A 26,134-nucleotide genomic window follows, 5' to 3' on the forward strand; every position below is an offset into this window, starting at 1 on the left:
CTCCCACCCCACTGGCATGCTCAGAGCACTGGTGAGGGGCAAACGGGTTTCTTAATATTCTGAAGGGTTCCATGCACATTTGGCCAGTACTAGAAATGTTGTTGGGAGCTCTGTGTGGGTAATAATGGAGGGTTGGATTAAATTCTGAGAGAGTCCTGAAAGGTCCTCACAGGCCATCCAGACAGTCCACAGGCTGTTTCAGGCGATTTCCTTGACGCAGGTAGTCGTAAATCTCACTGTTCTCCACCCCTGGATAGGGAGTTTGGCCTCGGGTGGCGATCTCCCACATTGTCACACCGAAGGACCACTGTCAGAGTAGAGGAGGCAGGGTGAGAGGATCTCCCATACACAAAGACACTTCCAACATGAGTGAAGGCAAGCACTCAACACTTAGGTGGACATTTGTTGACAGCAGCATCTATGGGTGTATCACAGTATACACAGAAAAATTTTGGCATAGACACACACACACACACACACACACACACACACACACACACACACACGGTGACCAACTTTGGAGGATGCAGAGGCATGCACAACCCCATGTACACATCTGCATGATGTCACTTGTCACTCCTCACACCCACATTGTTGTACACATCCTATGGCACACTTGGTCACCACTGCTTCCTGACCTAAAGTACCTACACTGCCACCAGGTGGCACTGAGCCTACTTACGTCCTAACTGTGCACACATGTTATTCATTCATTCTCCAAACATGTCCTGGCCTCACAGACATCTTTGCAAAGATGCCCACAGGTCCCTGTTATCCCTGAAGCTTCTCAGGTCTTGTCACGCACCCCCATGCTAGCAATGATTACCTACTCCTGGCCAGGGCACACATACCACGTCGCTCTTGCTGGTGTAGACTCGATCTGCCAAACTCTCGATAGCAATCCACTTGACTGGCATCTTGGCAATGCGCCCTTGGCGGTAGTAATCCCCGTTGTAGATCTTCTTGGAGAGCCCGAAGTCTGCCACACACACGGACATGTTCTCATTCAGCCTGCCCAGATTGGGGAAAGCAGGAAGGTCAGGACAGGGGTCACCTCTACCAGGAAGCCTGCTGGATCTTGGATGCACCTCCACCTCCTGCCTGACCACACAGTCTTGCTAAGAGTGGGGATCTGGCCCCTAAACCCTTTCCCCAGTCCCAGAGAGAAGTGCTTTATTTCTCGTTCCTGCTAAAACGAGTCTGGACAAAAGGGCTTCTAGAAGCTTTCTTGGCTTTGGCTTTTTATCGGTCTTAAGATCTTTTCGAAACTCCAGAGCCCCTGTTCTGTTTTTTTTTTTTTTTTTTTTGGATTTAAAAAATATCTATTTTTATTTTTTTTTAAAGATTTTACTTATTTATTTTATGTATATGATGAGTACACTGTAGCTGTCTTCAGACACACCAGAAGAGGGCATTGGATCCCATTACAGATGGTTGTGAGCCACCATGTGGTTGCTGGGAATTGAACTCAGGACCTTTGGAAGAGCAATCAGTGCTCTTAACCATTGAGCCATCTCTCCAGCCCTAAAAAATGTTTATTATTTCAATGATGTGTACATGTGTGCCTGTCTGTGGGTCCATGCATGCGAGTGTGAGTACCCATGGTGATCTGAAGTGTAGGATCTCCTTGGGGATAGAGTAACACAGGCCATTGTGAACTGATGTTCCGGGACATGAACTTGGAAACAAACAGACAAACAGCCAGGAATGATGGTGTGTACCTGTAATATCAGGATTTGGGAGGCAGAAAAAGAAGGGTCGGGAGTTGAAGGTCATCTTTCACTACATAGTAAGTTCAATGCCAGCCTGGGCTCTATGAGAGACCCTGTCTCAAAAAAGTAAACTTTGGAGGCTGCAGGGATGGCTCAGTAGCTAAGAGCACTTGTTCTTGAGAGGACCCGGGTTTGATTCCCAGCACTCACACAGCGGCGCACAGCTGTCTTTAACTCTGGTGCTCTCTTTTGGCCTCCTCGGCACTGTTCACAAATAATGCATACATGTAGTCAAAGCACCCATACATATAAAATAAAAATAAATCTTTAAAAAAGTCAAGCCAAACCAGACAAAGAAAACAAAGGAGAAAAAAAACAACAACAAAGAAACCAAACAAAACCTCACACAGTGTGTGTGTGCATGTGTGTGTGTGTGTGTGTGTGTGTGTGTAGACCAGGACAGGCATAGATAATTACAGAAGCACATCTATATCGACAGCACCTATATCTTTTAAAAACGCCAAGAAATACCAGGTGTGGTGATGCATACCTTTTACCCCAGCACTTGGGAGACAGAGGCAGGAGGATCTCTGTGAGTATAAGGCCAGCTTGGTCTACATTGCCAGTTTCAGGATAGTCTAGGCTACATCCAAATAAACAACAATAAAGACCCCAGGGTAGGGCTTCTCCAGAAAGCCTTCCCAAGCAGCTCCTTGCTGGTCTTCTCTTGTGATTTGGATATGAAGTGTCACCCCACAAAGGGTGACAGTCCCCTGAAGGCTTAATCCCCAGGAGGTGATGCCCAGTGAGATACAGTCAGTAGGAAACTGGGTCTAGCCGGAGGAAGTAGGGTGCTGGGGAGGCTCCTCTGATGGGTTATGTTATGCCTCTCTCTGCTTTCCAGCTCCCACGAGGTAAGCAGTGGTACCCCGCTCCGCCCTGTAGGTCATGATTCCGTACCTTCCCAGGAGCCCACCGTGATGGGGCCAGGTGACTGTGGTCTGGAATCTCTGAAACCCTGAGCCCAAGCCAATCTTTCCCTTTCCACTTGTTTCCCTGGATATTTTGTCACAGCCACAAAAAGGTGACTGCCACACCTTTCTAATCTTGTCTGGAGGTCCAACGCCCCCTGAAGGCTCCCGGTTCCCCTTCATCCTTGGGGGGGGGGGGGGGAGGAAGCTCTTTGAGGAAGGAGGGGCTTTCAGCGGGCTTGGCACTCACATGCAGTTCCTGGCAGCCAGGTCTCGGTGTATGAATCTCTTGGTACTCAGGTACTCCATACCACTAGCAATGTCGGCCATGAACTTCACCAGCATCTGAGTGGGCAGGAACTGGAGAGCGAAGACCAGAAGAAGAAGAAGTGGTCAGAGTCAAAAAAGGGTCTCCTTCCCTCCCTGTGTGTGTCTGGATCTCCTGGTTTTCCATGGCTTTGAGAACATCATCCCTTTCTATAGCTACAGGGTCCTAGAAAACCTACTCTTCTCTGATTGGGGTATTACTCTAGCCTTAGATACCCACCTGAGCCAGGGACCCCCCTCTTGGGTTTCAGACCCTGGTCCATGCTAAGCCTCTGTTAGGAATTTATTTCCGGCTTGCATCTCCTCAGTCTGTGTCTCCTTCAAGGTCACCCCCAGTCAGGCCTTCCCTCCACCCACATTAATCCCGAGGCGGCCTTATCGTTCTTCCCTCCATCTGCATCTCCTTCATGCACTTACTGCTCTCGCTTTTTTTCTGTTAACTTATTTATTGCCTCGTCCACCCCTGCAAACACAGGGCCCACGAGGGCAAGCTCGAGGTCAGCCGTAGCCTTCCTTCTCAGTGCCTGCCTGGCTGTTAAGTGTTGAGTGAATACTCATGGACCGGAAGAGGAAATGCCCCTCACCACTGGCTGGTCCCCGAGCCGGGAGTACAGGAGGAAACTGTGTAGGTCTCCGTGTTTCATGAAAGGCAAGATGACCACAGGTTCTGGGAAACCCTCTCGGTCAGAACCCTGGAAACAGACGCCTGAGCCCCCCATCCCCAGGAAGATCTGTGAGGCTAGGCAGAAGAGGGGACCCCCAACTCCACTCCCAGACAGACTCAGCCTCCCCCTTTCCCACCCCCTCAAATCTAATCTCCACATTGTTTGGGAGGTGGACCGTAAGAATAAGACTTCAGAGAGGCCATTTCCCAGGGATGTTTCTGGAGCCCTCCTGGGGACCCTCAGCTATTTCTGGGTCAGAGATCACATTCCAAGTTGAGGGAGGAAAAGAAGGGGAGCTTGCTGATCCTGAAGGAGAAGGGGGTAGGGAGCCAGGAAGTTTGATCTTTCTGCGCTCTGGGCTGGGCCTGGGAGAACATGCCCCTCCCTCACCAATGAGCCTCATGACGTTGGGGTGGTCAAATTCCTTCATGCAGACAGCTTCACTCAGGAAATCCTCCAGCTCTGATCTTGTGCAGATGGCAACTTAGGGGAGAAAGGGAGGTGATTGACAAGGGCGGGAAGGGAGGAGGAAGATGGAGGAAGGAAAGGATTTCTTCTTTCCTCTTCCTCCTCCAGTCTGTCATCATCATCATCATCATCACTCAACGTCATAAAATGTTATTACTGGATCTTCAGACGGTGTACTCACTGTTTTACTTACATTGTTATTTTATCCTCAATAGGTAGAGTGTACATGGTGCTAGATTGAGCCCAAAGTCTTGCAAATGCGGTGCAGTCCCCTCACTGGGAGAGTTTAGGTAAGTGCTCTATTGGTGAGCCATGTTCTCAGTCACTCCATGGAAAAATCTAGCAAGACATTCTACTACTGAGCCACGCCCCCAGCCCCTCACTGGGGGATTCTAGGCAGGGGCTCTACCACTGAGCCACGCCCCCAGCCCCTCACTGGGGGATTCTAGGCAGGGGCTCTATCACTGAGCCACGCCCCCAGCCCCTCACTGGGGGATTCTAGGCAGGGGCTCAACCACTGAGCCACTTGTTTGTTTTTGAAACAAAGTCTCAGTCTGTAGAACAAGCCCAGCCTGGCTTAGAATTCATGATGCTTCTGCTTCAACCTCTCAAATGTTGAGGTTACAGTCTTATGTCACCTTATTAGCCAACGTGAGAGAAAAGGATGTGGGCATGGTGATGTATATTTGTCAAGTCAGCAGAGGAAGGAAGATTATGAGTCGGAAGCCAGTCTTAGACACATCATGAGATGTTCTCTTAAAATGAAAAAAATAAAAAGCAGTAGAAAGTACTCAGAGGTAGAGTATTTGTCTGACATGTGCAAGGCTCTGGGGTCTCTAGTACCAACCTTTGACCCCCCCACCCCCACATACACACACACACACACACACACACACACACACACCAGCTTAATCTAGTACACAGGAGATGCTTAGTAATGCACATGCAAATGCACTGATGGCTCCAAAGCTCAACCCCTAAAACTCTATATTCGTAAAACGTCATTTCTCCTGGCCGCCTGCCCTAGCCTGACCACTCTAGGCTTTTCTTCCCTGTAGGAGAAGGACTTCCCCTTGATTGCTTGTGCTGTTTGACTATTGACGGGCCTTTACCCTCTCTGGTGAGATAGTCACATACATTAACAGTATGTATTATATGCCACCACTGGCATTTAGTGCTTTGTTTCATAACAGCCCTAAGAAATAGTGACATCATGGATGATCTTTCCAAGGAAGAAAGGAAGACTTGGAGAGGCAGAGTCAGAGCTGATAAATGGAGTGTCCGAGTGGGCCTCATTCTGTCCTGCCCTCCTTAAAAAAGTCGCCTCCAAGTTTCCTTTCCTGTCTGTCAGTAGCAGACACTGGTGGGAGGCTGGCAGGTGAAAGCGAAGCCAGGGTATCTTACCCTTTCCACTTCCGGTTGCCTTGAAGCTGTTGCATGTAAATTAGGCTTCTCGCTCCCCCTTGGAAAACCCTTGATTCTGTGTTCTCAACTACTCCGCAGCTATGGGCTCTGGCTACAGCTTCCTCCCTTTGCCCTTCAGCCTAGAGGTGGAAGTGACTTCCTGTTGTTGCTAATCTGTTTGTTTTGATGTCTTGGTTATTATTATGCTACCCCAACCTTCATTCCATGTGGTAGCAATGTCCCTGAATTCAGTTCCTTCTATTCAAGTGTCTGGCACACGCTTTTCTCACTGGGAACACTGGTACTTTCCGGAGCCCAGGGAAGATGCTTTGGTTAGGGACTGGGGCTGCTGCACGTGTGCTTGCACGCGTCCATGTACTTACTTTTCATGGTCTTCACAGCGACCTTGAGGATGGAGTCATCCTGGTTGAGCTGGCCCTCCATCACAGCACCAAATTCTCCTGTGGCAGGAAAAAGAAAGCCATTGATCTCAGATCAAATATTGCCCCTATGGGGACAGTATTTTCTGCAGTTGGCTGAGAACTGGGGAGAGAGGAATCTTGGTATTTTGATGGGTCATGTGCTTGTGTGCGAGTTCTCTCGAGTGCGTGCATGCGTGCGTGCACCTATGTGTGCATGTGTGCGCATGTGTGTGCATACTCCTGTGCACATGCGTGTACGTGTGGTGGAGAGACTCACCTTCTCCTAGGGTCTTCCCCAAGGCCACCTTATGCCGATCTACCATGACGTCCCGTAGTTTCTCCTTCAGCTCTTCGCTGATGCCCAGACTGTTCACTGAAATGAGGCAGACAGAGCCGTGTGGCAGGGTTGATGTTCAGGTAATGTGTATCGAGAAGGACATACCCACTGTTTTTTTTTGTTGTTGTTGTTGTTGTTTGTTTTTTCGAGACAGAGTTTCTCTGTAATACCCACTGTTGAATCACGGAATTGTGTCCAGAGCACTCAATCCATCCCAGCTCCTCAGTCTGCTCCATAGGAGCAACTACAAGCTTAAAACCTGGCCTCAATCTTGCTGTCGTGGGTACCCTAATTGGTCAGTGCCCTCTGCACCAGTTGTTAAACATAGTTCTTCAGAGTCTGAAGTTTACCAGCACAAAGAAACTATAAGTGTTTAAAGGAGAGGGAAAGCCTAATTAGCTAATCACCCAGACTTGATAATTGCACACTATATACAAGTATCTAATTATCCCCCTTGTATTTCAGAAACTGTACCCCGTAAGTATCATAATCACGTAATTACTAAATAAGTAAGGTTGGGCATGGTACCACATTCCTCTAATCCTTCCCTAGGAAGGAAAACCAGGCAGATTGCTGCAAGCTCGAGGCCGCTCTGGGCTATGTTAAGGGGGTCGATATATATATATTTAGCACTCGGAAAACAGAGGAGGCAGGCATATCTCTGTGAGTTTAAGACAAGCCTGGTCTACATAATGAATGGGGGGGGGTACATACTGAAATCTTATCTCACACAAAAGCTAGTATCACCACCAAAACAAATCCATAATCTTCCTATAAGAATATTATTAGGTACCACAGACGTCACTGCATTCAATTCAGCTTAAAAAAAAAAAAACAGTCTTAATATGCAGCCTAACCTAGCCATATTCCCAGCCCCTCACTGGGGTATCTAGACAAGTGTTCTATCACTGAGCATTGGACTATATCCCCAGACCTCTTTTACCTTTTCTTTTGGGACAGTCTCACTAAGTTACACAGGCTGGCCTTAACTCTGTTTAACCCAGGCAAGTCTTAAACTTTCAGTCTTTTTGCTTTAGTCGCCATGATCTGCTACCCCATCTAGTTTAAGATAACATCTTCTTTTATTATTTAAAATGTGCTTATATGTATATATGTATGTATGAGTTTTTGCCTACATGCATAGCTGTGCACTGTGTGCATGCAGAACCCATGGAGGCCAGAAGATAACATCAGATATCCTGGCACAGTCGTTATTGATGGTTGTGAGTCACCATGTGGGTGCTGGGAATCGAACACAGGACCTCTGGATAGACAGCAAATGCTCTTAACCACTGAGCTATCTATTTCTCGAGCTCCTGACGATAGCTCTTAAAAACACAATAACATACAAGCATATGTTCTTTCAACCACAGATTGTTGGTGACATCACATATCAGGGAGCTTGAGGGAAAGTCCCTTAGAAATTTGTGAAGAGTGGGGTGTGAGCGAGCAAGCAACATCTTGGTACCACTGTGAAAATCATTTTGACCTCATAGATCTCCAGCCTAGCTCTCCAGAACCTCTTGGGACCAGGCTCATGCTGCAAGAACTGTGGCTTTGTATTATTTCGTCAAAGCACTGCAGCCATCCAACTACTTTTTCCTTCTCTTCTTAAATAAATGTCTTTCCCAGCCCTTCCCAGCATCCCCGGGGACACTGGCAGTCTGTGCTATGTGCTAGATCTAGACTTAGATCTGTTCTTTTGCTCTCTGGGTTTCAGTTTCCCCAGCTGGAAACTGAGGAGCTTTCGGGGGTGGTGGCCTCTGAGGATGACCTCAGCTGGGACCTTTGGTGACTGTTGTCTTATGGGTCTACAGTTCTAAGACACTATGATTTTCAAACCGAGAGCCTAGAGCGCTGACCATATTATTTTTCAGACTAAGATTGAATCTAGAATTTGGTTGTTTCTAACGTTCTATAATTTCAAAAGGCCACTTCCAAGTGTGGCCATTAGGAGTACTGACTTCAAGTTGTATATGGTGGCACACTCAAGTAATCCCAGAACATGGGAATTTGAGGCAGGCGGAGATAGAGTTCAAGGCTAGTACCTAATGAGGCAATGCCTTAAGAAATCAAGGGTTGCCGGGCAGTGGTGGTGCACGCCTATTTAATCCCAGCACTTGGGAGGCAGAGGCAGGCGGATTTCTGAGTTCGAGGCTAGCCTGGTCTACAGAGTGAGTTCCAGGACAGCCTGGGCTATACAGAGAAACCCTGTCTCGAAAAACCAAAAAAAAAAAAAAAAGAAAAAAAGAAAAAAGAAAAAAAATCTCACTTATCCATCTTACAAGCTGTGTGGCATTAAGCAAGTTGCCTAGTTACTCTCTGCTAAGGCTCCCTCATCTTTGAAGGCAGGGTTATAACAGAGCTCATGTCTTTGGGTTGTGAGGATCAAATGAGTTGATGTGTATAGAATGCTTAGCGCTTGTGTGTGTGGGTGTGTGTGGGGGGGGGACTTTCACACCATTGTCATTGTCCATATCATCATGATTGCCTGTCAGTATCATCCATCATCATCTTTTTCACCGTTATCACCATAAAACATTATCCCAAGATCTTCTGGCTCTTAGATTGGGTGTTCCTAAGATTTAGTGTGTCTGGGATTCAAATTATCCTAGCCAGCACTCCGGAGGCGGAGACAGAAATGTTGCAAGTTTGTAGCTAGCATTGGTTACAGAGTAATATTGCACTTGAGAGCGAGGGGGTTGGAGGGAGGGGTAGATCAAGAGAAGCAGGGCCAGGTGTGGAGCTTTCTGTCTACAGGTCCTGCACTTGGAAAATGGAGGCAAGAGATGTTCATTCCAGCCAGGGCTTGGTCTCAAAACAAACTAACAAACCTCCACATCCGTATTGGTTATGGTTAATGTCGACCTGACACTATCTAGAATTGCATAGGCAACATGCCCCTGTGCATGTCTTGGAGGAAGTTTCTGAATTAGGAACTGAGGTGGGAAGACCCACCTTAACTGTGGTCTGCACCATTCCATGGTCTAGGATTCTGGACTGAACAGACAGGAGAAATCAAGCTGGGCCAAGTGTTCATCTTCCTGGGCTTCCTGACTGCAGATAGGAATTGACCAGCCACCTAACAGAGCTTTTCTTCATCAGGCTGGACTAGTCCAGCCCTCAAATGCTGAGCCAAAATTAACCCTTCTTCTTGAAGCTGTCTTTTGTCCCAGCACTGAGAATACACAACACCCTATCTTCTACTGTTCTAAAGCTGTGGGTGTGGTCCAAGCCTCACAGTGCTTAGGGCCTGAGGCTCCAACATCCTTGTGTTCTGAAGACCTTCCGAAATTTTGTCTCATGCTTCTACAGATGCTCAGACCGTCTACAGGGGCCCAGTTCTCTGGGTGGAGTTCACTTACAGGTGGCTTCGGTGGTCCGGCGACTGTAAGACTTTCTGACACGGTACCTGACTACCAGTTCGCCTCTTTCCACGGTTGGCTCGAACACCTCCCTAGGGAGAGAAGGGAGAAGGGGAGGGATGAATAGAATCACGGGGAACCCTGTCCTTCTAGTGGGCGCTAAAGCAAAGCACCAGTGCATTCCCAGCTTGTGCTGCTCTCCCCTTTAGTGTATGCTAAACACATTGTGAATCACCACTCCCTGCCTTCCATCTTCTCTTCAGGTCTCCTCATCCCCATTCACCCCCACCCCCACCCCCCACACACACAGTCTCCGCATTGGTCCTCCATGACTTCAGTCTCCTCAATGGAGTTCTTAACTCACCCATATCGAGTCTCCTTTTTCCTCCGATGGACAAGGAACAGGGCCAAGATGAGGACACAGGCAGCGGCCACAAGTGCTCCCAGGAGTACATACCACCAAGGCCACGAGAAGGCGAGAGGTGGGGGTTCGCTCACTGTCAGAGGGTATGGGGGACAGATCACAGCTAAGGCCCCTGGATCCAATTCCCTGGGGCCCAAGTGGGAGTGACATGGGAGGGAAGCAGGAGTGTGACCTGGGTGGAAAGGGAAGGTGAGGTGTGTATACAGGGGGCATGAGCATGCGGGGAGGGGATAGACGGGTGTGGGAGAGAGTCTGAACTAGTTCAGGGGAGACAGTGGCAGGATGACTGTGCAAAGAGGTGACCTGGGTGTGGAAAGACCAGTGAGTGAGGGAGAGAATCTGCACAGTGCAGAAGATGCACATAGCACAAGGCTGGGGAACAAAGAAGTAAGGGATATCTTAGGAGTGCTCAGAGAAGCGAGGAATGAGAGACAAATACACATACAGAAGGTGTGTGTGTGTGTGTTTGTGTGTGTGTGTGTGTAAAGAACGAGGTGGCCATTGGAGGAGCTTGGGGCACAAGACAAAGGAGAAATGTCTAGTTTTTTGTTTTGTTTTGTTTTGTTTTGTTTTGAGGAGGGTCAAATAAACCCCAGGCTAGACTCAGACTTAGTATGCAGCCAAGTTGACTTTTGAACCTCTGGTCCTCCTGCTTCCACCTCCCGAGTGCTCGGATTACAGGGGTGCATCATCATGACTGGCTTATGGAGAGCTGGAGAAGGGACCAGGGCCTCGTGCATGCCAGGCAAGCACTCTCTACCAGCTGGGCTACATCTCTCTCTCTTGTCAAGGTTTGTTGTAGCTCAGGGCGGCTTCCCACGTGCTGGGGTTGCGCCAACCGCGGCAGGCTGTAAGCAGTGGTCTTTAGAGACATGACTGAGCATGAGAAGAGTGTGCAGTGAACATGCAAAATACGTGAACTAAACATGGGCTGGCAAGTGAGGGGCACAGGAAGGGCACAGGGACGTCTGGGGAAGGGACAGGTGTTGAGCAGGGAGGGACTGGAGGATGGTTGGTCATGTGCTTGTGCTAAGAGTACCAGGAGTACACACACCGGGTGTATGTGTCTCTATGTGTGTCTGTGTGTGTGTTTGTGTATGTCTCTCTGTGTGTCTCTCTCTGTGTGTCTGTGTGTGTCTCTGTGTGAGTCTGTGTATGTCTCTCTCTGTGTGTGTTTCTCTGTGTGTGTTTCTCTGTGTGTGTTTGTGTATGTCTCTCTGTGTGTCTCTCTCTGTGTGTCTCTGTGTGTGTCTGTGTCTGTCTCTCTCTGTGTGTCTTTCTCTGTCTTTCTGTGTGTGTTTCTCTGTGTGTCTATGTGTGTCTCTCTGTGTGCGTCTGTGTGCGTGTATCTGTCTAGGCATATGTCCGTGTGTGTGTGTGTGTGTGTGTGTGTATGTGTCTCTCTGTGTGTGTATCTGTGTGTCTGACTGTGTTTGTGTGTGTCTGTCTAGGCATGTGTATGTGTGTATGTGTCTGTGTGTCTTTGTGTCTCTGTGGGTCTCTATGTGTGCCTTTGTGTGTGTGTGTGTCTGTCTCTCTCTAGGAGGAGGAAGAGGAGGAGGAGGAAGAGGAGGACAGAGGGAGACATAAACATAGAAAAAGAAAGATAGTAAGACTGTGGGGTAAGGTCATTTAGGGTAAGGAGAGTAAAGTTCCTGATTCCTGGACAAGCAGATGTAAGTTATACAGTTGTGGACTGAACATTTTTCAGTAGTTACAATTGGGTTGCATGGGGTGGAGATAAGGCACACACAGAGGATGCATACAGATGTTAGGTATAGCTGTGCGTGCTGGCACACACCTTGAAGCCCAGTATTCAGGAGGCAGAGGCAGGTAGATCTCTGTGGGTTACACGCCAGCCTGGAAAGTTCCAGGCCAGCTAGGGGGCTACATAGTGAATCCCACTGTCAAAAAACAAGAAGTTGAGTGTGCGCCAGGCATGGGTGTGGAAAGAAGTGCTGTCATGGGGCACGAGAGGAGGGCTGATGAGGATGCAGGAGGAGGAATGTAGAGAGCATTTAAAGAGGTAAGCTGGGTTCTAAGTGGTGGCTCTACAGTGCTGGGAGGGAGCCATGGAAGTAGGAAGAAGGTTTGAGGATTGCTGAAGGAATATTTAAGAGAGAACCTCTCTTCTTGCCTCTTCCCCCTTTCCTTCCTTTCTTCCATCTTTCCCTCCTCCTTCCCCCTCCCTAGAACTCGCTACATAGCCCAAGCTGGCCTCAAACTTAGAGGGGTCCACCTGCCCCTGTCTCCTAAGTGCTGGGATCAAACACACGTACTGCTATGCCTGGCTATCTATCCTTCAGTCTTCTTTTCCCCACGCATACGTCTATCCAGTAAGATGTCTCTGTCAACCCAGTCTCCGTATACTTATCCATTCATGCATCCATCCTTTAATCTTTCCATCCACCCAGTGTATATTAATTCACTTCTTACATACCCATCTGTCTCTGAATCTATCCACTCTCCCATACCATTCACTGGGCCATTCTAGGCACCTCTCTCAAGGACCACACAAACCGAAGAAGTGAAGGGTCAGAGCGGTATGTTTGGGATGTGTGACAGGGATGTGTAGAAGGTACATGTGTGGTGACGAGGCCCTTGCTGCATGTTGAGGGAAGGCAGAGAAAGGGGGCACAAAAGCCCTTACCCAGATGGTGGAGTGGCTGTCCTTGCCCTGTGAGGAGAAAGGACAGAGGAGAGACATGCTCAGAGAGGACAAGACTGACATGACGCAAGTGAGCGGACTGAGGGGAGGCTCTGTGTCAGGCTCAGGGTAGCAACAGAATCTAAGCTGGGGGAACACTCAGAGGCATGGGGAACAAGTCAAGGGTGCCAGGAAGAGACCATCCTCGGGGCAGCTTGGAGGGGGCTGGGTATGGCTTTAGAGTTACCTGGGCGCCAGGGCTCTAGGGGCACAGGAAGGCTCCAGGGCCCATCCCCAGCCGAGGTATAGGCTGCCACAGACACAGTCAGGTTAGCCACGGGCCTGTCCCCCCGCAGTTCCAAGGTCACCTCTTGAGTTAACCCTATGTCCATAAGTACCTAGGAAGTCCAGAGGCGACATCAGGAGGGACACCGACATCCAGAACTCCTAAGACTCAACCCTGGTTCATCCTCTCCCTTCATGTCCACATCTCTAGCCCCACGCACTCTGGAACATCAGCTGTACAGGGCAGCGACTCTGCCTCATCTCTGGCTACATCCTCAGCTTCCCAGAAGAGTACTTGGCACCAGGCACAGCTCAGCATTTGTTGAAGAACTGAATTCTCATCTTTTCGCTCTCAGCCAATCCCTTCTAACTTCCCGTCCCTCTCTCCACCTTGGGGCACTGCTAGCCCAGATAAAACATCTGTATAAATTAGGACGTGCCTCGTCCCTAAGATGCTGTAAAAGTTACAATACCCAAGCCCAATGAGGTGCTTTTACAATGCTCACAGACAGACATTCCTTAGCCCCTTCTTCGTGGACCCATTTAGGATTTCCGGAATGCGCCTTAGCGGGCATGGTATAGTAGTACCCGATTTCCGTAATTGCCTGTGTCTACTTTGTCATCTCTTCCCCATCTCCCACTTCCCACAACAATCCCACCCTAACCCAGCCAGCAGCACCCACCTCGGGGGTGTCCTGGCCTCGATATGCCAGCCGGTACCCTAACAGGGTGCCCTGCAGGGGCAACTTTGGCTCCTGCCAACGCACGAGGGCCTGGCTCCCATTCCGCATGGCGCTAACGTTCTCAGGGGGACCCAAGGGCACTGGAGGACATGGAAGAGGGAAGCTGGTACCCCTACCTCTTCCTGACCCCCTCCCCTGTTCCCAGGAAGTGGGGCAGTTGGAAAGAACACACGCGTGGGCAATTCGTGCAGGCCTTCCATGAGCGGAAGCACAGGGAGAGATCTGGAGAGAGGCCAGTGGGCAGAGCTCAAGGGTCAGGGACTGGACAAGGAGACTAAGGCCATTGTGGGGGGAAAGGGGTGAGAGGAGAGTTCAGGGTGGGAGCAATAAAAGCAAAGCCCAATGGTATCTTCACCCCAAGACTTTCTTACCTCCCTCCGTGGTCTCCACAGGAAGCCAGTGGGTCCAAGGTGAGGGGCCCTGGCTGCTGGTGCAGGATACCCGGATGTGATATGGGGTATGAGGAAGGAGCTTTTCCAGCCGAAGCTGGTGGGGGGGCACTGATACTTGCAACGTGAGGGGCTCTTCTGGAGGATCTGCCTCTCCCAGCCAGACACCCACCCCATCGTCTGACAGCACAGCCTGAAGGTGGGGAAAGATAGGAGGACCAGAGGGCAGTTACACTATTCTTGATCCCAATGTGACTATACAGCTTTGCAAGGATGTATGGGTCTGTGTGTGTGTGTGTGCATGTGCGCGCGCGCGAAACTCTGTGTGTTGTAGTTCCACAACAGGACAACAATGGGCATCCAGATTTGCAAAGCAAAGAAATCCTATGGCCACACTTGCAAAAGCCACCTCTGGTAAGGCTAAGCCACCTTTGGAAAGACGTCCCCCACCCCACCCACTTTCTGATCCTCCGTTTCCTCATTTAGAGGACCAGAGATGCCTTGAAAGGTTGTTGGATGATTAAATGTACAAACTGGAGGAGTGGTTCAGTGGTACAGAGCACACTCTGGATCCTCAGTATCACACAAACACCCACAAGCAAAACCCTCAAAGCAACAACTCAAGGACCCAACCAACCAACCAACCAACTAAAAACATTAAATGCAGTTGTGCAGCTGCTGTGGTGACATACAACTATGATCCAGCTCTCTATAAGGCAGGAGGATCACCAGTTTAAGGACAGACTGGGCAACATAGTAAGATCCTGTCTTGAAAAAAAAAAATTAAAAAGAGAAAAAGCCCAAATCTTGCCCACCATTGAGTGACAAGGGGACTCTACTTGTCACTGTCAAAGTTTAATGATATGTAGGTTAGTGTGTTTACAATAATATCAACTTGTTCCCTCCCTGACTTCTTTCTTTCTGAGACAGTAATACTATGTATCCCTGGCTGACTTAGACTTGTTACATAGACCAATCTGGCCTTCAACTCTAGATATACACCTGCCTCTGCCTCCCCAGTGCTGAGATTAAGGGCATGTTCTACTATGTCTGCTTGTTGTTGTTGTTGTTGTTGTTGTGTGTGATAGGACAACTTATGTGAGTCAGTTTTCTCCTACTATTTGGGTCCTGGGAATTGAATTCAGATCATCGAGTTTGGCTGCAAACACTTTTACCTGGTGAGCTTCCTCGTTGGCCTCCACCTTGTTTTTTGAGACAGGGTCTGTCCATAGGTCCTGGGACTCAGTGGTCTGCTAGACTGGCCAGCCAGTGAATCCCAGGGATTCATCATCTCTGTCTGCCCCGGCACTAGGATTCCATGTGTTCTACTATCTCCTCTGCTCAGCTCTTTTCTGTAGCTTCTGGGGTTCAAACTCAGGTTCTCATGCTTGCATGGTAAACTCTGTACCAACTGAGATATATCCCTAAGCCCCCTTCTTGGCACGACTAGGGATGAACCCAAAGATCTCATCAATGGTGAGCACATATTCTACCAGTGAACTATATTTCAGCCCTAAAAGTCACTATTGTTCAAGTGCTTACTGTATGCTAAGTCCCTCGTTAAGCCTGTACCCAGATAAACACATAGATCTCTCTCGTCCACTTAGAAGCTCAATTCTTTTTCTCATTCCAGTTTTACAGATGGGGAGGCCAGACATTCAGTAGCTTTCCCAAAGTAACATGGTCCCCAAAGAGGGTGACACTGGCCCTACAAGCTCCGAGGAGGAGGCAGGTCAGTGATGGATAGCAGGAGGGGACAAGTCTGCTCTCTGACCTACAGTGACATACAGGAAGAGGAACCTCTGGCAGGACAAAGGGGAGATGGGTGCAGACAGTGGGCTCACACTTACTCCTACTTCTCCTTTCCCTGGGACAGCCATGACCCTCCCTCAGGAACTGTCCAGCCAGAGCCTGTGGGCAGCAGGAAGTGAGACCTGGAGAAGGAAGAACCCACACTTCTGCTTTTCTTTGGACACTGCATGGATGTGGGTAGGAGGGCAGCTGTGGCTTGACCCGACATTTGAGATCTTTCAAGTTGGTGAGACGCCAGGATTGAACCTCAGTTTGTTCTTCTGGCTAGGGACTGGGGTGAGGGTAGGGGTGCTGGCCACTTTCCTTTCAGGATCTCTCAGTTTCATACCTTGAAAGGGAACAGCCCCTCCCTGGTCAATTCTATTTCTGGGCTCTACCTCAAGTCACGCCTCCAGCTCCTCACTGGGGGAGTCTAGGCAGGGGCTCTACCACTGAGCCACGCCCCCAGCCCCTCACTGGGGGATTCTAGGCAGGGGCTCTACCACTGAGCCACGCCCCCAGCCCCTCACTGGGGGATTCTAGGCAGGGGCTCTACCACTGAGCCATACTTTCAGCTTTTTAAGTCTTCTGTTTTAAGACAGTCTTGTTATTTTTTCCCAGGGTAGCTTTGAACTCTCCATCCTCTTGCTCCCAAATGCTGGCAGTACAGGCCTGTACCATTGTAACTGTGCTGTTATATGTTCCACCAGATAGCCTTATCTGCCTGACCTACGCTATATAACATTGAGGTGACTTTGTGACTAAAAGCACTGTCCTTAGAGAGCCCAAATGCCAGAGTGGGAAAGACCTACTCTAGACAGGGACAATCCAGAGCGGTCACAGTGAAGACAGTAGTAAGCACAGGGTTGTGACAGGAACAGCTACAAGTCCTGATGACTGAGAGTTCCCAATCCGGCTACAGTCGATATTACTAATACTAAAAACAATAAAACCATCTAATAGCCCACAATACATCCCCAGACACTGTTTTAAGTTAGTTACTGTCCTTCATTTACTGAATCCTCACTCCTACCTCATAAAAATTAACATCATGCCCATCTTATAGATGGGAGAACTGAGGCCCAGAATGGTCTTTGGGGGTTTACTGAAATTCACACAGCCAACAGGTGAAGTGGGTGACTCTTGGATTAACTGGTGTGGAAAGGCTGGTTTTCCACAGGGAAGATGGTGTAGGCTTGCGGGTGTGGACGGAAGGAGGGCTGAGACAGAAGTGATCAGAGTCAGAGGGTCTCACCTGCAGGTTGCAGTGGGTGAGTGGATAGATACCACTCAGGCCAGGGGTCCAAGCTACCTCTAGCTCTGTGGGATGTCTGGAAACCACGTGGAGATGGTGAGGCCTCTGGGGGAGCACTGTGGACAGATGAGGGAGGGCTGAGTCTTAAGAACCTTTCCCCAGAGCCCTCCACCTTCCCTCAGCCTTCTCCCCTGACCTCTGGTCCAGCCTCCCGAACCCCTGTCACCAAGAACCCTGAACCCTGCTGCTGTCACCTGTGATGGTGGCTGTGCGGGAAGTGGTGACTCCCTTGGCATTGTGAGCTTCACATGAGAAAGAAGACGACTTGTTCAGGCCTAGGGAGGAATAGGAGAAAGCTTAGTGTCACAAGGCGCAGGACTCCCACACCTTGTCACATAGTCACACACACACATAGATGCACACAGAAACACACATGCTCACATACATATGCACACACACACACACACACACACACACACACACACAGACTCAGACTCATGAAGTGCTCATATCTTCAGAGCCAGACAGTACACACCTGTCATACCAGATAATGGGCAGGTGGAGGCAGGGGGATCTCAAGTTCAAGCCTGCCTGGTGGAGTGAGTTCAAGATTCTTGTCTCAAACTTAACCCGGTAACAAGTGAATGTGTAAAAGAAATAAAAAGGAAAAGAAAGATGAGTGCTCCTTGGTATGGGGGAAGAGAGAGTTTATCATAGACCTGTGGGAGAGCATAGCCTGAGGCAGGGGCATCTGGGAGAGTCCAGAGTGGACGTGGAAAGACTGACCTGGGCCCTGTGGGCAGAAGGGGAGGGACAGGGAGAGGAGAGACGGGACATGAGGTACAGCAGCCAGGAGCCCCAAAGGGACAAAAGACCAGGTAACTAAAATGGTTGTGTTACATAGGGAGAAGCAGCCCAGCCTCTTGGGCTGGAGAAGTTTAGGGTAGCGGGTGGAGTATGCCGGCTAGGAGGGCCTTGTATATGGACTGAGGGATGTTGGGAGAAGCTGGAGGTGGGGTCCATTTTGATATGTTAAGTAGGCTTCTCAGCCATTTGTCCCAGGCTTGAAATCTAACAAAAAGGATCCTGGAAGGGACTGGGGAGATGGCTCAGCAGTTAAGAGCACTTACTGCTCTTGCAGAGGACCTGGGTTTGGTTCACAGCACCTGCGTGGCATCTCACAAACTGCCTATGAATCCAATTTCAGGGGATCCAATGTCGTCTCTGATCTCCGCTATCGCAGCATGCAAACATCTGGCCCACACACATACAGTCGGGCATATACACATATGAAATAAACAAGATGCTGGATGTAGCTCAGTGGTAGAGTTCTTTCCTACGATGTGGAAGGATCATCTCCATCCCTGCAGAGGAAGGGCTCAAGGGGTCTTTATACCAACATACCAACATATACTCACACAGGAGAGACACAAACAACAAACACACACTTAAGGACAGAAGTATATGGTAGTGTAAATGTGTTTGCTCATTGATAAATTTGTCTCCTACAACTGCTCTCTTGGCCCACTCTGCTTTTGCGCTCTCTCTCTCTCTCTCTCTCTCTCTCTCTCTCTCTCTCTCTCTCTCTCACACACACACACACACACACACACACACACACAGAGTCTTCCTGAAAGATGTCTGTGTGACTTCACCCTCCTTCCTTCATCCGTTCAGATGACACACCTAAGTTACTCTGCCCCTGACTAATCTTTGTAGAATTTGGAATTTGGCTTTGTTTTCTCTCCTAATTGCCAGCATGCTCACATGTCACCCAAGAATCACGTTTCTTAGGGCTGTCTCTCAGAACCTCCATTCTAGGAGAGCAGGGAATATCTGTTTAAGTAACCTTGTGATGGCAGCATGGCCCGGCACACAGTAGGTGCTCCACAAATGTTTGTTGAATGAGTGGGTGAATTCTTTTTTCCAAGACAGGGTTTCTCTGTGTAGTCCTGGCTGTCCTGGAACTCACTCTGTAGACCAGGCTGGCCTCAAACTCACAGAGCTCTACCTGCCTCTACCTCCTGAGTGCTGGGATCAAAGGTGTGTACCACCACCACCTAGCTGTGAGTGAATTTTTAAAAAAAGATTTAGTGTGTGTGTATGTGTGTGTATCACATGTATTCAGATGCCCTTAGAGGCCAGAAGAGGGAATGAGGGTCCCAGGAGCTAGACATACACATACAGGAGGATGTGAGTTGGCCCATGTTGGTCCTGGGAACTGAACTCAAGTCCTCTGTAAGAGAAACAAGTGCTATTATCCGCTAAACAGTCTCTCCAGCCCCAATGGATCTTTCTGATCAAGCCCAGGGCCAAATGCTAATCCAATGCTCTACAGATGAACCACACCCCAGCTCCTCCCGATGGATTCTTAGGAGGATGTCTCACTGCTAAACTGCATTCCCAGCCTTCCTTTTAACTTTTCTTTGGAGATAGGATCTCACTAAGTTGCCCAGACTGGCCTTGAACAGACTCTGTAGCTCAGGAGGGCTTTGAACACATAATCCTTTTGTCTCAACCTCTGGAGTAGCTGGAATGGCAGGCCAGCAAAACCAAGCCTTACAAGCCAATGAACACATGTGTGTGCATCTGTGTTTGGGTGTGTAAGGAAGAAAAGGGAGTCTGATTATGTAACAGGCAAGCAACCCAGTTAATGTGTTTTTGAATAAATGTCTTGGTGTGTCTGGGAAAGGTTTGTGGGCCAAGGTCTTGAGATTCTTGTTTTGTCTTGTTTGTGTACCAACTCTTTCTGTGTGTGCAACTACGTCACCACCGTGCACACACACAAGTATGTACAAAACAAATATCCCAGACACAAGCAGGCAAACACACAGATATGCAATACCCATTTGCCAGAGTCCCCTAGTTTTGGGGCTGCAGTTCTGAGCCTGGTGGATGTGCGTGCGTTTGCCCATCTGTGTTTCGTGGCTTGTGTAAGTCTGAGGACATCATGAACTTGTGTCATTGTGGCATCTGCGTTTGTGCGAGCGCAGTGTCCCCTCCACCTGGCATGTTGGAGGGCGACCTCGCTCGGCAGACACAAAGTTTCCTTTTCTCAGTCCGAAGAGGGAGTGGAACAGGGGAAAATCCGTCTCGAAGGCCGGAAGGGGGTGGATAGGGAAGCGCCCTAGCCTCGGCTGCCCGGGCTGGCTGCGGTTCCCAGCCAAGGTCAGGTGCCCGTGCCGCAGCCCCCGCGGCCCGGGAAGGGATGCGTGGCCCTGGGAGGGCAGCCTGAGGGGGAGAGCGCTGGATCACCGCCAGCCACCTGGCACGTGGGGGCCACCGCGAGGGAGCTGGCGCGTGGGGGCCACCGCGAGGGAGCTGGCGCCAAGGGCCAGCCGTAGCAGCCCCGGGGCGAGGGGGGGGTTGGTTCTGGAGCTCAGTTCTGTTCCGACCGCAGCATTCCTGCCCCCGCCTGAGTCACCGGGGCGCCCCCCACCCTCCACTTCCGGCCTGTCCCGGTGGGCATAACCTGGGATTTCCCATTCTCATGCCCCAGGGGCTGCATCTTAAATGAGGACACTGGGATGAGCCGAGGGGTCTGGGACCCCTCTCTCCTCCTGCACTCCACCACACAAAAGCTTGTGGACTCCAGATGTGTTTTCCAGATGTCCTGCCCCGCCCCCACCCCGTCCGCTCACTCCCACCCTTGGCTTTTCTGAGGGAATGAGAGAGATGGAGGGAGAGGAGGACACGCCCTGACTCAGATAGAGAGGGACAGAGAGGCACTCACACGCACAAACTGACAAAATTCTTTTACAAAGCACCCTTCCCTCCCCCAAGAGTGAATCACTCTTAAATACACAGGGACCGTTATTAGCACAAATATAAACACACAGAAATGCAGCACTGGCTAAGCCATACACTATTCACAGGGCGGATGCTGTCCCAAACACAGTGACATAAATGCCCTGAGACTTACTGGTAAACACATGGAAACTGACAATGAGGCATAGTCCCATAGACAGCCAGCCACACACGCACACACACACACACACACATGAGTCAGTGTCGGGAGGATCACATAAACACACAACCTGCACACATCCACTGCAAACACCTGGCCAAATAGTATACACAGATGTCAATGCTGAGAAACACAAACTAAGCATACTTCTGTGCTCCAAACAACACATGTCAATGTTGAAAGGGACAGACAAATAAATACAAACTAGGTAGTAATAAAAGTTAATGTTGACTCCTCACCGCTCCCATCCCTAAAGAGATAGAGACGGGAGGGGGGGGGAGAAGGGGGGAAGGGAGAGAGAGAGAGAGAGAGAGAGAGAGCGAGCGCTTTATCTGTGTCAATCAGAGACACAGACAGATGGGAAAACAGTTACTGCACAGCCATGCAGGCCCTCTGTAGAGACCGAAAGATGGGGACACTGCCACATATGCATGGGTTGGCACAGATACATGGGTAACAGGTGAGTGCTTGGGGTTCAGTCACTAAGAGTCAGTAGGAGTCAGTAACAGACCCCCAGAGAGAGCAGATGTGTACTTATACTCTGCTGTGAATCTCTGCCTCTCTTTGTCTCTTTCTTTGGTACATACAAGACACAGAATTTCAGGATGATGGTCATACTTTTCTTCCTTTCTTTCCTTTTTTGGGGGGTGAGGGTTGAGAAGGGTTTTTCTATGTAACAGCCCTGGGCTGTCCTGGAACTCATTCTGTAGACCAGGCAGGCCTCAAAGTCTCAGGATCTGCCTGCCTCTGCCTTCCGAGTGCTGAGATAAAACGTGTACAGCATCACTCCCTGGCTCATGCTTTTCCTTTGATGACCAATAAGAAACATATCAACTTAGTCACACAGGCATCTTCCCTCTCCCTTGGGAGACAGGGTCTTGTGTAGCCCAGGCTGGCTGCCTTGAGTGTTGGGATTACAGGCACAAGCTGCCACGTTCATATGACATCTTGATCCTACAAGGGACTGGGACCTCGCAACAGTACATACAACCCCAGGTGCACTCCTGTGAACTGATGTCGTCACCTTAATACAGAGAGGTGTTCAAGCTAGCTAGCCACACGGTGCCAACAGCTCTGGTCGCATCCGATATCAACAGCCGTGAACACGGAGCACAGAAGGAAAAGAGATACAAGACAAAGTTGACCTTTAGTGATAGCTACAGAGACACCCTCTGAGAGCCACAGAGGCTGGACCTCACTGAGGCATTCCCTCCTACAGAGCAGTTGATGCTGATGGACCAGCCAATCCGGGAGGACAGGGCTACACAGGTGGAACCCGTCACCTCTTTGCAGATGCTTCTGTTCTGTCATAACACACTGAGAGACACAGAAGACCCTCTCACACCTGCTGGCCCCATCTCTCCCCTCCTCCCTTCTTGCCCAGCCAGGCTGACTCAGGCCCCATTCCTATCCCTACCAGGCCACTCGAGCCACAGGCCTGAGTCACCCCTCTGGGGGCCAGCGTGCTCATCACACTTCCTTGCACACTCAGGGCTCTCAGAATGCTGGGAATGTGAGCACTTCCCTCCACACTGAGAGACCCTTCCTTACCTCCCCTGAGAGGCGGCAGGTGGAGTTTTAGGAATAGGAAGTCATTACTCTTCTGGGTGTTGCTATGTGTGCCTCCATCTCTTCTTCTTTGATAAGGGACACTCAAGGTCCCCCAGCCCTGTCTCTGACTACTATGTGACCCTAAGCAAAATGCCCAGTCTGTATAGTACAGAAAGAGAGAGTCACTCTGAAATAGGTGTCCCGTCATTCAGACCACATGTCATCGTGTGTCTCTTTCTCCATGCTGGGTCACTTCAGTGGCCTGTTCTCTTTTAATTTTCCTTCCTCACCTTGCCCAAGGCTAGCCTCTAACTCACTAAGTAGCCAGGGCTAGCTTTGAGCTTGATCATCGAGAACGATCTTGAACATCTGGCAGTCCTGCCTCCAACAGTGCTGTGATTGCAAGTGTGCACCACCGAGCCTGGCTTACACGGTGCTTTGAACAGATAAGGCTTCGAGCTTGCTAAGGCAAGCCTTCTACTGACTACCAACCTCAGCCCTTTGCCTCTTCTTTATTGACAGGGTCTCACACTGTAACCCCAGGCTGGCCTTGAACTCACCATGTCAGCTAGACACACCTCAAACTGGTGACAATCCTTCTGTCTCAGCTTCCCAAGTTCTGGGATTGCCAGTACGAGCCTCCACCCTTGTCTTCTCTAACTGGCTTTCTCTGTTGCTTACTTTCCCTCCCTCATTCTACTCTGGGCTCTGCTTTCCCAGGAAACCTCAGCTGAGCAGAGACTGAGGCCTAGGAGACACTTCGGAGCAGGAGGTGGGCAGGTCAAAGGAGGAAGTGGACAGAGGAGGGTATTGGTTCGTTCTGATGCCCTGCTTGGGTCAGGGCTGACAAAGGAGCACCAGGCCTACACACTTGGGCCACTGGACAGCTTTAGAGGAGATTTGGGACAAAGAATGCTATTGAGCAGAGGGGCTGGGGTGAACAGGGAGAGAGGCTGGAGTGAGCAGAGAGAGAGAGACTGGAGTGAGCAGAGAGAGAGACTGGGGTGAGCAGAGAGAGACTGGGGTGAGCAGGGAGGGGCGGGGGTGAGCAGGGGAAGGAGAGAGAGAGGCAGGGTGGGGTGAACAGAGGCACATACAGAAGTAGCAAAACAGTGATGGAGAGACAGAGGGATGGAGAATGGAGAACAGATAGACAGAAGAAAAAAATCACAGGGAGGGAAATAAGACAGAGACAGAAGACAGAGACAAGTGGACAGACATGCAGACATGTCGCACGAAGGGCCCTGGCTGCCTTGCTTTGGCCCACGCTGAGACTCACCTGGAGCTTGCAGACTGTGCTGAGAGCTGTATCCTGCGACTGGGGATAGGGGGACAGCATCTTGAAGCCAGAGTAGGGTCACGGGTTCCGGGGGTCCCTGGGCCTGGCAGCTTAGGTTAAAGGGGGTGTTGGCAGGCACAGCTCTGTCTTCAGGCTCCTCCAGGAAGTACGGTAGACCTGGGCAGTCAGTGACAGAGCTTGGTTCCCTCTGAACCGTTGAGGGCCCCCAGATTATCATTAGGATGCTGGATGTTAGAACCACCCTGCAGGGTCTTTGACTTGTCCCTTATGTCTGGTCCCTCAGGACACCTGCTTCACCTTCAGATATCTGATCCTCTATGCTTCTATGCCTGGCACTGAGCTTCCAACATCTGGGTTAGCCTATGCCTGACCACCTTGGACATTTTTCAGGGCATGTAAAAGTCTCGCCTTGTCTCTTGTTTTTCTTTTTCTCTTCGTCCTCCTCCCCCTCTAACTGCCCCTTTCCTTCTTCCTGTTCTCTCTTCTCCCTCTCTCTCTCTCTCTCTCTCTCTCTCTCTCTCTCTCTCTCTCTCTCTCTCTCTCTCTCTGCTGTCCTGGAACTTACTATGTAGACCAGACTGGCCTTGAACTCACAGAAATCTTCCTGCCTCTGCCTCCTCAGTGCTGGGATTAAAGGTTACCATGCTCAGGTCTTCTCTTTTTGAGGGTCTTGCTATGGATCCCAGATTAGCCTCAAACCACAGATGGCCTGCCTTGGTCTCCTGAATTTGGCAATTATGTGTGGGCATCACTATGCCTGGCTTTCCTTGTATCCCTTTCCTAAAGAAGAAGTAAGGTACCCGGAAGGATGGGAGAATTAGCTCATGAGCACCTGACTCCAAGACCAGAAAGAAGGTCCTACTCCAAGCATATCTAATTCCCCAGGACATCCAAAATCTCCCCAAGTCTCTCTCCTCTGGGACATAGAATCTGCCTTAGATCTGTCTGTCCCCCATAATTTAGAGCCTCCCACGCCTCCCCAACTCCCAAGATTCCATATGTCTCTGGACTTTATATCCCAATGGAAAAACTCCTGAGTTCATCACCTGTTATCCCCCCCGACCCCCGCAGAAGCTCTGACCCGAGAACTCACCTTCCAGCCCTACGAAGCCAGGCTGAGACACAAAGGTCCGTCCTTCCAGGTGCACCATACACTGGTACTCTCCTGCATCTGAAAGTTGCAGGGCTGAGATTCTAGAAGGGAAGAGGTGGGACAGAGAGGCTGGGGGTCAGGGTCGAACACAGGGAGGGTCAGCAGAACCGAAAGAGGGAGGGGGTCTGGACAGGAAACTTATAGGAGGCTGAAGTAGGTCCTATTTTTAACTCATTTTTACAGAAGAGGAAAACGAAACCCGGAGGTCATATCGCAAGCTCAGAGCCACGTGCCCAGTAAGTGGTCAGGTGGAGATTCCCAACCCAGGTGACATGACTGCCTGGTGGCTTGGTGTGGAAGGGCTGTGTGTATGGAGATCACTGGCCAGCGACAGGTGCCGAACCTGAGCTGACTGACGATTTTCCATTCGTCTTGCCAGTCTTCGCCCAGGGGCACCTGGGTCTGGGTGTTATCAGCCAGTTCTAGGATCTGTCCATCTCGAAGCCATGACACCTCAGGGGGTTCCCCCTGGACCTGGAGCTCACACCGAAGGGTCCCTGTGAGTCCTCTGGCACCTGTGATATTCCCTGGGTTCCCCACAAATGGGCTGCCGACCTCGGTCTGTGTGTCTGTCAGGGAGACGGTAAAGAGCATGTTTAGGAACCCCACGGCTCCCTGCTCCTCTGGTCCACCTTCCCCATCTGCCCACTGTTGCCAGGACCCCACATAGTTGTAGAATGATCTCAGAGGGGGGTGGGGTGGAGGCATGGGGGAGGATGGGAGTCTTCCCAGGGGATTGAGGTCCGGCTTCCATCCCATGTACAGTCCGTTGGGAAGAAGGCCTGGGTTCTGGCAGCCTCCCACGCCCTGGATTGCCTGGCAGGGCCGGTCCTTGCCATTCTGGTCTCTAGGGACTTCACAGTCTGGACTGGGAGATAGAGGAAAAGAAAACGGAGCAGAGAAGGAAAGGGAAGGGAAAGGATGGGGGGGGGGGGGGGCGAGCGAGAGAGAGAGAGAG

General features: G+C 50.2%; 1 protein-coding gene across 3 annotated transcripts in view; it reads right to left on the bottom strand.

Moving 5' to 3' along the window:
• Positions 1-26,134, bottom strand: part of Axl (AXL receptor tyrosine kinase) — a 30,434-nt gene that overhangs the window by 3,555 nt on the left and 745 nt on the right. Inside the window, exons 2-19 of one of the 3 annotated variants that reach the window (XM_028781958.1) lie at positions 25,520-25,745; positions 25,117-25,217; positions 24,003-24,179; positions 17,460-17,540; positions 17,206-17,321; positions 14,142-14,352; positions 13,711-13,850; positions 12,990-13,140; positions 12,746-12,772; positions 10,036-10,267; positions 9,672-9,763; positions 6,247-6,342; positions 5,931-6,008; positions 4,066-4,158; positions 3,595-3,716; positions 2,934-3,043; positions 852-1,011; positions 171-307 (exon numbers count right to left, since the gene is read on the bottom strand). In XM_028781958.1, the coding sequence (XP_028637791.1) occupies positions 171-307; positions 852-1,011; positions 2,934-3,043; positions 3,595-3,716; positions 4,066-4,158; positions 5,931-6,008; positions 6,247-6,342; positions 9,672-9,763; positions 10,036-10,267; positions 12,746-12,772; positions 12,990-13,140; positions 13,711-13,850; positions 14,142-14,352; positions 17,206-17,321; positions 17,460-17,540; positions 24,003-24,179; positions 25,117-25,217; positions 25,520-25,745 (2,350 nt within the window). The remainder of the gene's footprint in view (positions 1-170; positions 308-851; positions 1,012-2,933; positions 3,044-3,594; positions 3,717-4,065; positions 4,159-5,930; positions 6,009-6,246; positions 6,343-9,671; positions 9,764-10,035; positions 10,268-12,745; positions 12,773-12,989; positions 13,141-13,710; positions 13,851-14,141; positions 14,353-17,205; positions 17,322-17,459; positions 17,541-24,002; positions 24,180-25,116; positions 25,218-25,519; positions 25,746-26,134) is intronic. The other 2 variants (XM_028781959.1, XM_028781960.1) reach the window with 2 other exon arrangements.

This window comes from Grammomys surdaster, unplaced genomic scaffold (genome assembly GCF_004785775.1).
Source record: "Grammomys surdaster isolate TR1022 unplaced genomic scaffold, NIH_TR_1.0 591, whole genome shotgun sequence".
NCBI lineage: Eukaryota > Metazoa > Chordata > Mammalia > Rodentia > Muridae > Grammomys > Grammomys surdaster.